Source organism: Pogoniulus pusillus, chromosome 42, assembly GCF_015220805.1.
Source record: "Pogoniulus pusillus isolate bPogPus1 chromosome 42, bPogPus1.pri, whole genome shotgun sequence".
Taxonomy (NCBI): Eukaryota; Metazoa; Chordata; class Aves; order Piciformes; family Lybiidae; genus Pogoniulus; species Pogoniulus pusillus.
Window position 1 is genome coordinate 5,261,848 of NC_087305.1, and position 14,657 is coordinate 5,276,504.

A 14,657-nucleotide genomic window follows, 5' to 3' on the forward strand; every position below is an offset into this window, starting at 1 on the left:
TTGGCACTATGAAACGGGCACCACTCGAACCGTGCAACTGGCACTCATGCAACGGGCATCAGCCAGCGGGCACCGGGCAGCGGACCCCCTTGCAGTGGGCACTGTGTGATTAACACCACGCGATTAGCGCCCTCCAAAGGGCACCCTGCAATGGGCACTACACAATCAGCACCGTGCAATTAGCCGCCCTCAATTACCGACCCCCCCTTCCCCCCCCCCAGCCCTGCGCACTTCCCAACACCTCCTCCCGGCTCCTTTAAGGTCAGGCCCCGCCCCCTCCGCCGGGAGGGGAAACGACAGCAGAACGAACCAATGAAAAGTGAGCTCTCGTCCCTCTTGACCAATGGGCTGCCAGGGGGCGGTGCCACAGAGCCGCCGGGACGCGGTGAGTGCCCCGCGCATGCGCACGGGGAGCGGGGGAGGGTTGCGGGGTCCCTGCGCCCCTTCCCTGCGCCCCTTCCCCGCACCCCCCCTGCCCCTCACTGCACCCCCAGCACCCCAAACCCTGCTCCTGCTGCACCCCAAAGCCTCCTTCCTCCATTGCACCTCAGAGCCGCCCCCTGCACCCCAACCCTTTCCCCTGCAGCACCCCAAAGGCTCCCGAGACGCTCCCCCGCTGCACCCCGCACCCCAAAGCCTCCCACTGCACCCCGCACCCCAAAGCCTTCCCCTAGAGCACCCCAAAGCCTCCCACTGCACCCCGCACCCCAAAGCCTTCCCCTAGAGCACCCCAAAGCCTCCCGTCGCACCCCGCACCCCAAAGCCTTCCGCTAGAGCACCCCAAAGCCTCCCGTCGCACCCCGCACCCCAAAGCCTTCCCCTAGAGCACCCCAAAGCCTCCCGTCGCACCCCGCACTCCAGCCCTTTCCCCTGCGGCACCCCAAAGCCTCCCGGACCCCTCCCCATTGCACCCCGAACCCCAACCCCTTCCCCTGTAGCACCCCAAAGCCTCCCGTCGCACCCCAAGCGTTCGCCCTGTAGCACCCCAATCCCCCCCCAGCCCTACCGGCCGCACCTGCACCCCAGACCCTTGCCCGTAGCACCCTGCAGCCCAGCTCGCCCCGCAGCCCCCCGCAGCCCCCCGAGCGCCCCCTCCCCTGCCGCACGCTGCAGCCCAGCGCGCCCTGGCCCCCGCCCCCCGCAGCCTCCCCGCCCCGGCCCAGCCCCCCCAGCACTCCGCACCCCAGCGACCTCTTCTACCCCACGCTGGGGGTCCCCCAGTCCAGCCGCCCCTTTTCCCCCACCGATTCCCAGTTCGGCCTCCCCCAGTCCAGCAAACCTTTGCCCCCCAGGCTCCCCCCGTCCAGCAGCCCCCTTACCCCCAGCCTCCCCCAGTCCAGCCGCCCCTACCCCCCCAGCCTCCCCCCATCCAGCAGCCCCCTTCCCCCCAGCCTCCCCCAGTCCAGCCGCCCCTACCCCCCCAGCCTCCCCCCATCCAGCAGCCCCCTTCCCCCCAGCCTCCCCCAGTCCAGCCGCCCCTACCCCCCCAGCCTCCCCCAGTCCAGCCGCCCCTTCCCCCCCAGCCTCCCCCCATCCATCAGCCCCCTTCCCCCCAGCCTCCCCCAGTCCAGCCGCCCCTTCCCCCCCAACCTCCCCCAGTCCAGCAAACCCTTCACCTACTTCATCTTCCCGTGGGTGCCCCAGTCCAGCCAGCCCTTCCTCTACCGCAGCCCCCCCTGCCTCCCCCCATCCAGCCAGCTCTTCCCCTACAGCCCCCTCTACGCCCCCCACCCCTGCCAGCCCTTCCCTTCCTCCGCCCCCCCATGCCTCCCCCAGTCCAGCAAACCCTTCCACTACTGCAGCCCCCCCAAACCTAGGGACCCCTTCCCCTATTATTTCCCCTCCTACTCGCTGCAGTCGAGCCAGCCCTTCCCCTCCTGCACCCCCCTGGGGGTCCCCCAGTCGAGCAGACCCTTCCCCTTCTGCCCCCCCGCTCCTTACATCACCAAGCCCACCGAGCTCTTCCCCAGCAGCCCCTTCCCCACTTCCACCCACATCCCCCAGTCCAGCAAACCCTTCCCCCTCAGCACTCCGCTGCCACCGGCAGACCCCAGCCCACGTCTCAGCCCCCCCTGCACCCCGCAGTCGCCGGACCCCCTCCCTCCCCAGCTCCTCCAGCCCACCCCCCGCCGCGGCTCTCTATCCCCCCGCCTGCACGTCTGGGGGGTGCCATCCCCACCCCAAAACCCTGCCACCCCCTGAGAGGGTACCTGCTGGGGGGGTGGGGGTGGAATCTGCTGCTTCCTTTCCCCACCCCCAGTCCCATGGGGGAGGCTCCCGTGGCAGAGCTGGAGGCGGTGCTGGGTGGTGGCAGCTGGGACGTGGGGACGAGCTTCGAGGGTGCCCCCCAGCCCTCCGTGCCAGTCCGCCTGGGGAGGAACATCTGCTACGTGGTCCTGGCTGTGCTCTTCAACGAGGAGGTGAGACGAGCACACACACCCCCCCCCCCCCCGCTCCCAGCACCGCGGGACCCCCGCTGCAGTGCCACCCCAGTGCCCACCTGCCCCATCTGCCCCCGCAGGACCATGTGCTGCTGGTGCAGGAGGCCAAGGCGGAGTGCCGTGGGCAGTGGTACCTGCCGGCGGGCAGGATGGAGCCCGGGGAGGGCATCGTGGCTGCCATGAGGAGGGAGGTGAAGGAAGAGACAGGGCTGGAGTGTGAAGCCCTCACCCTGCTGGCGCTGGAGGAGAGGGCACCAGCCTGGATCCGCTTCGCCTTCCTGGCCCGCCCCACCGGTGCGTGGCACTGGGTGCTCCCAAGGGGTGAGGGAGGGGGGCTCTGATGGGCATCAGCGTCCCCTGCCAACCCTGGGGAGGGCATTGGCGTCCCTTGCCAGCCCTCTACCAGGACAGCAGCATCCTGTGCCAGCCCTGTGCCCAGGTCATTGGCATCCCCTGCCAGCCCCATGATGAGCTCTAGCATCCCCAGCCAGCCCAATAATGGGCATCATCATCCCCTGCCAACTCTGTGCCAGGTCCCTGGCATCCCTTACAAACCCTGTTACGGGTTTGTGCATCTCCAGTCAGCACAATAATGGGCATCAACCTGCTCTGCCAGCCCTGAGCCAGGGCACTGATGTCCCCAGGCAGCCCTTTGCAAGGGCATTGGCATCCCCTGCCAGCCCTGTGCCATGGCATCCTTGTCCCTTGCCAGTTTTTGTGCTGGGGCATGGGCATCCCCATCCAGCACCATCACAGGCTGGCAGTGTCCCTTGTTAGCTTTGTGCCAGGTCACCAGCATCCCCTGCCAGCCCCATGATGGGCATCAGTGTCCCCTGCAGGGTGTCACTGTCCCAGCACCATCAGTGGCACCCCCCCATAGGCCCCATGACAGGGCTTGGTGTCCCCTCCCATCTCCATGATGGGCTCTTACTCCCCCTCTGCCCCCATGGCCGGGCACTGCCAACCTTTGCCAGCCCAGGGCCGGGGTCTTGCTGCCCCCTACCATACATGTGCCAGGCCATGCCCTTCTCTCTGCCCGCAGGGGGGACCCTGAAGACCCTCGATGCTGCTGATGCCGATTCCCTCCAGGCGACCTGGTGGGCAGGGGACCCCCGTGCCCTGCCGCTGCGTGCCCCTGACATCCTGCCCCTGCTGGAGCTCGCTGCCCGCTACCGCCGCAGCCCCCCGCACCCCCCGGCGCTGCCCCAGGACCTGCCCTGTGCCCACCTCTGCTTGCGGCTCCTCATCGCCTTCACCAACCCCGCTGGGGACCTGTGGGTGCTGCTGGGCACGGCTGGCACCCCCCACTTACCCTTGGTGGTTTGTGGCACGTCCCCAGGCGAGCCCCGGGGCGGAGGTCTGCGCCTGCCTGTGCTGCGCCTGCTGCGGGACTGCCTGGCACAGGACCCCCGCCCGGGCCCCCTGGGGCTGCTGGGGCTGCAGCACCATGCCGGGGGGGGGGATGGGGTCTGCTTTAACCTGGTGCTGAGCATCCCCGCGGGCAGCGCTGGCGGTGCCCCCCCGGAGCTGCGCTGCCCCTCTCTGCGCTGGTGCCAGGTGGCGGAGGAGGGGCTGAAGGGACACATCCTGCGGCGGCTCCGCACGGCGGTGCCCATCCGCAGCTGAGGGCACAGCGAACACCAGCGGCACGCTTCTGGGCACGGGGCAGGGGCCAGCTGGGATGTGGACTGCGGGTGGAGGTGTCTGGGGGGGGGGTGTCTGTCGTGTCCCTCCCCCACAAGAGCTGCGGTGCCCATCCGGGGTGTTTTGGGGCAGGGCAGGGTGCTGGGGGGTGCTGGGCGGTGCCAGAGCAGAAATAAACCCAGCTGCTGCTTCTTGCGTCCTCCCGGGTGTGGCTGAAAGTCGGGGGGGGGCACCCGACACTGGGATGGGGAGTGGGGGGCAGAGATATGGGGAGTGGGGGGCAGAGATCTGGGGTCTGGGGGGGTCTGCTGGGGAAGAGGACTGGGCACAGGAGAGAGCTTTGGGGCACAGCACCTGGTGCTGAGCTCAAGGCTTTATTACAGCTGAGTCCCGTCACCCAGGGGGCACAGTGCCTGCCAGTGTGGGGGGTTTGGGGGTGCCCCCCATGCCCCCAGCTGGGGTGGGGGTGCGAGTGGCAGTGCCACACGCAGAGGGCACCGCTGTGCCCACACAGCTCATTAGTGCCCGCTCCAAGAGAACCAATCCGTGCTGGGGGAGGGCAGCAGAGGCAGCTCCGACGCGGGGCAGGGGGAGCAGGGACCCACCACCCGCGAGGGAAGCACAGCAGGGTCCACTCTGCACCCAGCAGGGGTCACATCCTGCACCAGGGAGCTGGCATCACCTCCGGCGTGGGCCGAGGCCGTGCCGAAGGTCTCTCTGCCTCCTCTTCCTCCTCGCCGGGCACTGCGGGGCCCTGCCCCTGGTGCCAGCAGCTGCTGCGGAGGTGCCAGGCTGAGTAGAGCTACCGGAGGCTACTGGCACATGGGTTGGTGCCATCAGCGATGGCCACAGCCCGGCCAAAGAGGGAGTGCTCGGTGGGCGCCCAGCTCAGGGGGGGCCCTCCGGGGGTCCTTTCACCAGGGCAATGGCAGCCAACTCCTTGCAGAACTCCTCCAGCACCACCACCCCCTGCAAGAGCCTCGAATGGTCCAGCCTGTGGGGAGACAATGCCCACTGCTGGCTCCTGGGCACCTTCTTGCCCCTCAGCCCTGCCAGCTCCTTCTCCTGGAGCTGCTCCCCAGCAGCTCCCCCCTCAGCTGTGCTGCTGCAGGAGGTTGTTCCCCCCCAGGGGCAGGACCCTCCTCTTGCCCCCCAGGAGCTCCACCCCTGCCCAGCTCTCCAGGGCTTCCCTGCCCTTCAGAGCTGCTGCTTTGTGCCTCAGTTTCCCCAAGCAAACTGCTCCATCCCCTTGGGGGGGGCCCAAGGCTGAACCTCCAACCTGGCTGCAGGATCCTCCACCTGCCCTGCTTCAGCTTCCCCAGGAGGTGAACACTTCGGGGGGGGTGGTCCACAGGGTTCAAGCCCCTCAAAGGACAGGCACTGCCCTCCCCCCATGCCCTCCCCCCAGCACTTACTGCTCCCCGGGCACCACCCCCATCAGCTGGCGCCGCACCAGGAGCAGCTTGGCCCTGAACTGGGGCACTCGCTGGAGCCGCTGCATCAGGTCCCCGATCACCTGCGGGGGGAGCGGGGAAGGAGTCAGGTCCCAGCCTTCAGGGGGCTGTCCCCAACCCCCACCCCGCCCCCAGGACCCCCAGCAGGGGACATTACCCTGACCAGGACGGAGAAGAGCGAGCGGCAGCCGGGGGCCAGGCTGAGGTAGGGGTCCAGGAGGTACTCGTGCAGGTGGGGGTGGGGGAAGGTGGCCAAGAGGGACAGCACCGAGGTCAGCTGCAGGTTCAGGCTGTAGGGCTGCGGGCGCAGGGGGGCGGGGGGGGATGCTCAGTGGCAGTCAGCATGGCCAGTGCCAGCCCCCCAGCAGGGACCTGCTGTGCCCATCCCTGCCCCACTGCCACCAACACCACCACTGCTGTGCCCATCCCTGCCCCACTGCCACCAACACCACTGCTGTGCCCATCCCTGCCCCACTGCCACCAACACCACCACTGCTGTGCCCATCCCTGCCCCACTGCCACCAACACCACTGCTGTGCCCATCCCTGCCCCACTGCCACCAACACCACCACTGCTGTGCCCATCCCTGCCCCACTGCCACCAACACCACCACTCCTGTGCCCATCCCTGCCCTGTGGCCACCAACACCATGATGCTCTTGGCCACTCTGCCCCCAGTCTGGGAGTCCCAGACCCTGGACAGGGCTTTGCCCCCTCCCTGGGGCTGGCAATGGCCTTGGGAAGCCAAAGCTTCCTCCACTGCCCAGCCTTGGCTGTGCCAACCCAGAGTCCTTAGGGAAGAAACCTCTCCCTCAACCATGCCAAGGTGAAGGGCATGGACTGGTGGGGACCCAGGTCTGCCCCCAGCACCCCAGCTGGTGCTGCCCACCCCAGTACCTGGTCCAGGATCTGGCTCATTCTGTCAAACAGCATCTTCAGGAAGTGACCCTCATAAAATGTCCCTTCCTGCTGACAGGCATCGAGGGGTCGGGGGGCTGAGGGCCACCCCCATGGGGCTGCCTTGGCACCACATGCCTGGACCTGCCCAGGGAGGAAGGTGGTGGTGGGTGAGAGCCACAGCTGGCAGCTGGCACCACTGGGGAGAGGGGATGGGGACACCAGAGCCCACTCCAGCCCCTCACCATGGCCAGGGCATCGTGGATGTAGGTGTCATAACCTCCTTCCTCCATGCACCAAGAGGTCTTGGCCTCCTCAGGGACCAGGCAGAGGAAGCTGGCAGAGAGTGGAGAGAGAGAGAGGGATGGGCACCACCTGTGCCCACCTCACCCACATCCTCAACCCTGGGGAGGACCAGCTGGAGGGAAAAGTGGGCACCAGGCAGAGTCCTTCCAAGGCTGGAGCAGCCTCTGCAGGGCCCTACCTGCTCACCACCTCGCTCACATGTCCCCTGCCAGTGCCCATGGGAATCCTCTTCACCACCCCAAAGCTGGCACCTGGGTACCCATCGGTGAAATATGGATCCTCCTCCAGGTCCCTGCCAGGCCAGAGGGAGGCTGTCAGCTGGGCTGGGCACCAAGGAGCTTGCCCACCTTTGCCCTACCCACCCAGCCCCCAGCTCACAGCCCATCCTCCTCGGGGTCTGCCTCGGGGGGGCCACGCTCCTCGGGCAGGGGGGGGCTGTGCTGCAGGTAGCCTCTTGTCTCCAGGTTCCTCAGTGCCAGGCTCCGTGCCACATGCTCGTGGGGTTTCTTCAGGAGCTCCTCAAAGAGCCTCAGGCTGGCCAGGCTGATCTGGGGCACAGTCAGAGGGGTGAGACCACCCCAGAACTGCCCCTGCCCCCCTCCTCCAGCATGTGCCAAGTGCCCCCCGTGCCAGGCTGGGGCTCACCTCGTCAGAGATGTGGTTGCAGCGGGCGATGAGTTGGGTACGTAGAGGGTGGGGGCAGTCCCCTGGGCTCTCAGGGTGCTGGTCTGGCCCCAGGAGGAAGAGGATGAGGTGGTGGAGCAGGGAGGGGGCACGGATCTGCCTCACTGTGCCAGTCAGCAGGGCTGTGGCATGCAGGACATCAAGCTCAGACCTGGCGGGGACAAGGAGAGGTGTCCTGAGGGCACGGGAGAGGGCAAAGAGGGGGTGTGGGCAAAGGGCTCAAGCCTAAGGAGGTCCCTGAGAGAGGAAGTCTCCCCCCAGCTGTTGTCTCCTGCCCCAGACTCACATCTGCAGCAGCTGTGGCTGCAGGATGCCCTGGAAGAACTTCTCCTCCACGGCGCCACTGATGGCATCTGCCACGACCTGTGGGTGACAGCAGAGGCTGAGCAAGGAGGGGACTGCCCTTGGTCTGTGGGGCTGACTGGGTGCTCCTTACCAGGTGGGCACCCATCACCAGCTCATCCAGGTAGTCCAGCCAGCAGAAGAAGGCAGCCAGGGTCTCCTTCCCTGGGAAGTCCTCAGCGCTGGCACCATCGCCCTGTGACCTACACGGGGCAGGGGGGATGGAGCTGGCACCACCACCCTGTGACCCACAGTGGGTAGGGGGTGTGGAGCTGGCACCACCACCCTGTGACCCACAGTGGGTAGGGGGTGTGGAGCTGGCACCACCACCCTGTGACCCACAGGGGGTAGGGGGTGTGGAGCTGGCACCACCACCCTGTGACCCACAGGGGGTGGAGGATGTGGAGCTGTGTGCCAAAGCCTTGGGGTGACCCTACCTGGTGCCCACCTTACCTCCAGCTGGTCCTCTCCATGGAGAGGATGTCAGTGGGGTGGGTGCAGGGGGGCACAGTGCTGTAGAGGTCACAGAGGTGCTCTGTCAGCAGCTGGCACAGGTTGCTGCTCCGCACCAGGCAGGCAGCAGCTGCCTCCTGGGCAAGCCCCACGAGCAAGAGTAGGTTCTCCTGAGCCTTCAGGGCAACCCTGCTCTTCTGAGAGGAGGAGGAGGAGGAAGAAGATGTCAGACAAGCAGTGGCACCTGCTGCCCCCTCCTTGCCAGCCCTTTCCACCCTACCTTGCTCTTGCACAGCCCCACCAAGGAGGTGACCAAGTTGTTGTCCCTGCCTGCTGGGGAGGGCTCAGCCCTGGGGTTGCTGGTGGCAGTGGCCTGGGCATGCTCCATGCCACCTTCCACGGGGCTGGTTGGCACTTCCTGGGTCCTTCTCCCATCCAGGATGCTCTTGCCCTGGAGAGGAAGAGAAGCAGCAGAGCATCGCGGCCAGGACCTTCCTCCCACTCACCCCCAGCAGCTCTGCAGTGGGGATGGAACAGCTCAGCAATGCTGGCAGGGCTGGCAGGGCTGGCAGGGCTTGCAGGGTGGGCAGGGCTGTGCTGGCAGGGCTGGCAGGGCTGTGCTGGCAGGGCTGTGCTGGCAGGGCTGGCAGGGCTGTGCTGGCAGGGCTGGCAGGGCTGGCAGGGCTGTGCTGGCAGGGCTGTGCTGGCAGGGCTGTGCTGGCAGGGCGGGCAGGGCTGTGCTGGCAGGGCTGGCAGGGCTGGCAGGGCTGTGCTGGCAGGGCTGTGCTGGCAGGGCTGTGCTGGCAGGGCGGGCAGGGCTGTGCTGGCAGGGTGGGCAGGGCTGGCAGGGCAGGCTGAGGGAGCTCAGGCTCTGCAGCCTGGAGAAGAGCTTCTGGTGGCATCCCAGGACTTAAGGGGGCTAAGAAGAAAGCTGGGGACAGATTCTGAGCAGGGCCTGTTGTGACAGGGCAAGGAGGGGGTGGTTGGAACTACATGGGGGAGATTCAGACCAGGCAGGAGGAAGGACTTTGGACACTGAGGGTGGGGAGAGCCTGGCCCAGGCTGCCCACATGGGTGGGAGATGTCCCCATCCCTGCAACCACTCCAGGTCAGGCTCGCTGGGGGCTGTGAGCAGCCTGCTCTGGGTTGGGGGCTGTGAGCAGCCTGCTCTGGGTTGGGGGCTGTGAGCAGCCTGCTCTGGCTGGGGGCTGTCCCTGCTGGCTGCAGGGGGCTTGGACTGGATGAGCTTCAAAGGTCCCTCCCAACACCCAAAGCAGGCCACGGTGCAGAACGGGCAGAGGACCCCACCCGTGTCCCACTAACATGCAGGTTGGGAAAGCCCCTCAGGATCATGCCATGGACCCCATCCATGTCCCACCAGTATGGGCAGAAGACCCCACCCGTGTCCCACCAACACAGGAGGAAAACCCCACCAGCACAGGGAGAGGACCCCACACACATCCCATCAGCACAGGAGGAGGACCCCACCCGTGTCCCACCAGCATGGGGAGAGGACCCCACCCGTGTCCCAGCAGAGGGAGAGGTCCCCACCCGTGTCCCAGCAGAGGGCTGCCCGGGGGCGCTGCTCACCTCCAGGATGTAGGGCAGCAGGGAGGGCTCCTGCTTGATCTTGGCACAGAGCACAGCTGTGAACTGCAGCTCCTCCTTCTCGGTGCCCCCCAGCTGGTGCCCGCTGAGCTGCAGCAGCTTCTGAGAGGGCAGGCAGAAGGGGGCTGGGCTGCAGGCTGCTCTCCCACCCCCCTGCCCAGGCTGGGTAGGGGGGCAGCAAGGCTACCACGGGCATGGATGTGGCATGGATGTGGCCATGCCCGGCAGGTGGCACCGCAGGTGGCACCATCAGTGCCCACCCTCGGCGTGGAGCTCACCTGCACTGGTCTGTGCACGTTGAGGTAGTGCAGGAGTGGGAGCTGCACCTGCCCCAGCACCCTGCTGAAGAAGAGGAGGACCTGCTGCCTCATCCCGGGGGGGTACTGCCAGGGCACAGGGGGACACACATCAGTCAGAGCCCAGCTGCCCCTTGGTGTGCCTAATTGCCCCTTGCTGTGCCCAATTTACCTCTTGGTGTGCCCAATAGTCCCTTGGTGTGCCCAGCTGCCCCTTGCTGTGCCTAATTTACCCCCTGATGTGCCTAACTGACCCCTGGTGTGCCCGAGTGCCCCCTAATTGCCCCCAGTCATCTGCCAGTTCACCCAGCAAGCACTTGGTAGCTGGGGGGGGGGGGGGGGGGCATTGTGTTCAAGAACCTTCTCAGCTCAGAGCTGTCCCCCCCCCAATCCCAGACCCACACAATGCCAAGGAAGGGACCCCCAAGATCACCTGGGCCGAGCTTTCAATGATGCAAAGTGCTCCATGGGACCCCCCCCCCACGCCCCCCTTTCCCTCCCCACCCCATCACGTCCCCTTTCCCCCCTCCCCCCCATGTCCCCCCAAGGACCTTCCAGCTCCTCTCCCTTTAGCAATTAGGAGCTGAGTTCTTCTGCTAATTAAAACCTGGGGGGGGGGGGTTGATTATTGATGATTTGCCTTTTCCCACTGCTGCAGTGCTAGGGAAGGGCAGGGAGGGGTCAAAGACCACCCTCCCCCCCCCCAAATTAACCCCCAAATCCCCAGGCCCAGGAGATGGTTTTGGAGCCCACACTGCTCCTGGCTCAATAAAAGGTCATTACTGGGGGGGGGATTTGATGCTTATTGGTGAGGAAGGAGCAGCAGAGCCCTTCCACTGGGGCAGCATTGGGGGGGGGCTGTCTACAAACAGCTCATCCTGTGATGCCAAGCAAGGTGCCAGCAGGTCGTTAGGGTAAGCCTCTCCTGGGCATGCAGGGATGGCAATGGGGGTGGGAAAGCAGCAGGAAGGACTCCCCCCGGGGTGGGGGGGAGGTTACATCCATGACCCCCCCCCTAAAGAGTGGAAGCTAAGCCCAAACCCAAGCACCTCAATCAGCTTCTGCTCCCCAAACTCTCACTGCCCACCTTGAAGAGCTTCAAAATGAACCAGAGGGCACATGGAGGGCACACGGAGGGCACACGGAGGGCACACAGAGGGCACACAGAGGGCACACAGAGGGCACACAGAGGAACCCCCCAGAAGCCCCCCACCTGCACACCCAACTCCTCTCCTTGTAGCAATGAGGGCACAGCTGGCAAAGGCTGGGGGGATCAATCCCTCCCACCCCCCCCACACCCCAGAGTGGCATTTTCCTGGTGCCCCTGTGCCCACCTCTGCCTTGCCCAGCGTGCTGAGGGTCTCCAGGACCTTGTGCTGCAGGAGGTACTCCAGGCAGGGCCCAGCCTCGCCCGCTGGGTGCTGCTTCTCCTCGTGGACCAGGATGTCCAGCATCTGCCTGAGGTGCCAGGGGATGTCTGTCTGCCTGGCTGGGGTGCTCTCGTCTGTGGGCACAGCAAGTGGGCACTGTGGCACGTCCTCAAGGTGCTGGCAGCGTGCCACCAGGCTTGGTAAGGGGAGCTATGGCTGGTGGGGTGCCCAGGTGTCCCCTCTAAGCACCAGCAGCATGGCACAGGGCATGGCAAGGGGAGCCATGGAACATGTGGTGCCCAGGTGCCCCCTCTAAGCACCAGCAGCATGGCACAGGGCATGGCAAGGGGAGCCATGGAACATGGGGTGCCCAGGTGCCCCTCTAAGCACCAGCAGCATGGCACAGGGCATGGCAAGGGGAGCCATGGAACATGTGGTGCCCAGGTGCCCCTCTAAGCACCAGCAGCGTGGCACTGGTGTGGTGCCCAGGTGCCCCTCTAAGCACCAGCAGTGTGGCACAGGGCATGGCAAGGGGAGCCATGGCTGGTGGGGTGCGCAGCAGCAAAAGCAAGGTGCCAGGCAGCCAGAGGGGGGTGCCCAGCAGCAGCAGCAGCAGCAGCAGCAGCAGCAGCAGCAGCAGCAGCAGCAGCAGCAGCAGCAGCAGCAGCAGCAGCAGCAGCAGCAGCAGCAGCAGCAGCAGCAGCAGCAGCAGCAGCAGCAGCAGCAGCAGCAGCAGCAGCAGCAGCAGCAGCAGCAGCAGCAGCAGCAGCAGCAGCAGCAGCAGCAGCAGCAGCAGCCGCCCAGGCCGGCGGCAGAGGCGGCGCTGGCGGAGGCGGCGGCAGGCGGCGATGCGGCGAAGGAGTCCCCGCGGCCGCCTCCGAGCTGCTCCCTCCGCTCCCGGCCCGACGAGCGCCGCCCGCCATGGCCGCAGCCCTGCGCCCGCCTCGGCGTTGGCACTGCCAAGCCCGCGGACCACCGCCACCACCCCCACCCCCCCAGCACGGCTCAGGGCTGGTGGGCACCGAGCCCCTGCCGGGGGGGACGTGCCCCCCCCCAGCCCGGGGGCACCCACACGCACCCCAGAGCCGCCGTCCTGACCCTGCCGGGCATGGAGGCATGGCACAAGGCACGGGGGCACGGCACAGGGCATGAAGAGCCCAGCCCGGGGCACGGGGGTCCTGTCCTAGGGCATGGGGGTCCCATCCAAGGGCATCAACTCCTGGCACAGGGCATGGGGGTCCCATCCAAGGGCATAAACTCCTGGCACAGGGCATGCGGGTGGCATCCAAGGGCACAAGGTCCTGTCCCAGGACACAGGGTCCCCCCCCAGGGCACAGGGCCCTGGCGTGGGGTCCTCTCCTAGGGCAGGGGGGGTCTCATCCCAGGGCAGGGGGTCCTGTCCTAGGGGCATACAGCTCCTGTGCCAGGGCGAGGGGGTTCCATCCCAGGGCACAGGCTCCTGGCATGGGGCACAAATATCCCATTCCAGGGCATGGGAATCCTGTCCTGGGGTTATGAGGGTCCTGTCCCAGGGCAGGGGGGTCCCAGCAAAGGGCAGAGGCTCCTGGCATGGGGCAGGAAGATCCTATTCCAGGGCACAGGGGTCCTAGCCTAGGGCATGGGGGTCCCATCCCAGCGCAGGGGGTCCTGTCCTAGGGTGCCAGGTCGGGGGGGTCCCAGCAAAGGGCACAGCTCCTGCTACCAGGCCACTGAGTCCCACCGCAGGGCACAGCTCCTGGCATGGGGACCTCCCTCCCTGGACGGGCAGAGTTTATTCCCATGCCATGAGCTCCTCTTTTAGGGTAGGGGACCCCCCCCCCCAGGATGCACACACCACAAAGACCCCCCCCGCAAAGGCACAGGGACCCCCTCCCCACCTCCCCCCCCCACTCACCAGTAGCCTCCAGGTAGTACCCAGTGACTCCTTTCCAGTGCTCCGTGAAGGCTTCCAGCAGATCCAGGCTGGGCTCCCGCTGCCGCACACCGGCGCCGGGATTAGGGGCGGCCATTCCCGGTCAGTCCCAGCCCGTCCCGCCCCCCCCCCAGCCCCCTCCCCAAAACCTCGCTCCCCCACTCACCGTCTCCACCGCTTGCTGCAGCAGAGCACCCAAACGGCTGAGCATGGCTGCACGCGAACCCCCCCCTTTAAAAACACCCCCAAAACCAACACCCCCCCACCCCCCACAGCCCCCCCCCGCCACCGGCACCGCCGAGCTCCGCTGCCGGCTTTGCCCTGCTGGCTCCGCCCGCGACGGGGCGGGAGGGAAGGCGGCGCCGGCACCTCCCCGCTCCGCCGGCTGCGGGCTCGGGCTCGGGCTCGGGCAAGTTTGGGGCGGGAGAGAAAAAGAAAATCAAAAAGGAAAAAAAAGAGAAAAAAAATTAAAAAGAAAAAAAAAAAGAGAGGAAAAAAAGCACAAAAAAGAGAAAAGGGAAAAGAGAAAAGAAAAAAAGAGAAAAGGGAAAAGAGAAAAGAAAAAAAGAGAAAAGGGAAAAGAGAAAAGAGAGGGAAAAAACCCACAAAAAAGAGAAAATGGAAAAGGGAAAAGAAAAGAGAGAAAAAAAGAGAAAAGGGAAAAGAGAAAAGAAGAAAAAAAAGAGAAAAGGGAAAAGAGAAAAGAAAAAAAGAGAAAAGGGAAAAGAGAAAAGAGAGGGAAAAAACCCACAAAAAAGAGAAAAGGGAAAAGGGAAAAGAAAAGAGAGAGAAAAAGAGAAAAGGGAAAAGAGAAAAGAAGAAAAAAAGAGAAAAGGGAATAGAGAAAAGAGAGAAAAAAGAAGAGAAAAGGGAAAAGAGAAAAGAAAAGAGTGGGAAAAAACCCACAAAAAAGAGAAAAGGGAAAAGAGAAAAGAAAAGAGAGAAAAAAAGAGAGAAAAGGGAAAAGAGAAAAGAAAAAAGAAGAAAGAATAAATGAAAAGGGGAAAAGAGAAAAGAGGAAACAAAAAAGAAAGGAAAAAAGAAAAAGAGAAAAGGAAAAATAGAAAAGAGAAAATAAAAAGGAAACGAAAAAGGGAAAAGAGAAAAGAGGAAATAAAAAAGAAGAAAGGAAAAAAAGGAAAAGAGAAAAGGGAAAAGAAAAAAAAAAGAGAGAATAGAACAAAATAAAACAAAATAGAACAGAACAGAACAAAATAAAATAGAATAAAATAAAACTAAATAATAGAATAA

The 14,657-nt window shown here is 64.7% G+C and overlaps 2 protein-coding genes across 4 annotated transcripts; one reads left to right on the forward strand and one right to left on the reverse strand.

Annotated features, from left to right (window-relative positions):
• Positions 1–368: 368 nt before the first annotated feature.
• On the forward strand, positions 369–4,284 carry NUDT18 (nudix hydrolase 18). The gene is made up of 4 exons (XM_064175454.1): positions 369–385; positions 2,261–2,420; positions 2,522–2,735; positions 3,484–4,284. The coding sequence occupies exons 2-4, from the start codon at positions 2,265–2,267 to the stop codon at positions 4,065–4,067; spliced, it is 954 nt and encodes a 317-aa protein (XP_064031524.1). The 5' UTR covers positions 369–385; positions 2,261–2,264; the 3' UTR covers positions 4,068–4,284.
• A 140-nt stretch (positions 4,285–4,424) lies between these two features.
• On the reverse strand, positions 4,425–13,629 carry FHIP2B (FHF complex subunit HOOK interacting protein 2B). Of its 3 annotated transcripts, none has more exons than XM_064175452.1 (17): positions 13,573–13,629; positions 13,389–13,467; positions 11,459–11,628; positions 10,107–10,211; positions 9,811–9,927; positions 8,501–8,671; positions 8,221–8,417; positions 7,862–7,970; positions 7,712–7,788; positions 7,387–7,576; positions 7,120–7,289; positions 6,920–7,033; positions 6,681–6,771; positions 6,436–6,579; positions 5,697–5,837; positions 5,501–5,601; positions 4,425–5,079 (listed from the first exon to the last, which is right to left on the reverse strand). In XM_064175452.1, the coding sequence occupies exons 1-17, from the start codon at positions 13,615–13,617 to the stop codon at positions 4,974–4,976; spliced, it is 2,127 nt and encodes a 708-aa protein (XP_064031522.1). In that variant the 5' UTR covers positions 13,618–13,629; the 3' UTR covers positions 4,425–4,973. The 3 variants fall into 3 exon arrangements, with proteins under 3 accessions (XP_064031522.1, XP_064031521.1, XP_064031523.1); XM_064175451.1 differs by having other exon boundaries at positions 9,811–9,930; XM_064175453.1 differs by lacking the exon at positions 5,697–5,837 and having other exon boundaries at positions 9,811–9,930.
• Positions 13,630–14,657: the final 1,028 nt, after the last annotated feature.

Bases quoted from the DNA above. Each gene is read 5' to 3' on its own strand.
- NUDT18 (XM_064175454.1), top strand. From the start codon at position 2,265: ATGGGGGAGGCTCCCGTGGCAGAGCTGGAGGCGGTGCTGGGTGGTGGC. The intron at 2,421-2,521 runs GTGAGACGAGCA...CTGCCCCCGCAG, and splicing joins CTGTGCTCTTCAACGAGGAG to GACCATGTGCTGCTGGTGCA. The intron at 2,736-3,483 runs GTGCGTGGCACT...CTCTGCCCGCAG, and splicing joins CTTCCTGGCCCGCCCCACCG to GGGGGACCCTGAAGACCCTC.
- FHIP2B (XM_064175451.1), bottom strand. From the start codon at position 13,617: ATGCTCAGCCGTTTGGGTGCTCTGCTGCAGCAAGCGGTGGAGACG. The intron at 13,468-13,572 runs GTGAGTGGGGGA...GGTGTGCGGCAG, and splicing joins TGCAGCAAGCGGTGGAGACG to CGGGAGCCCAGCCTGGATCT. The intron at 9,931-10,106 runs GTGAGCTCCACG...CTGCCCTCTCAG, and splicing joins ACGTGCACAGACCAGTGCAG to AAGCTGCTGCAGCTCAGCGG.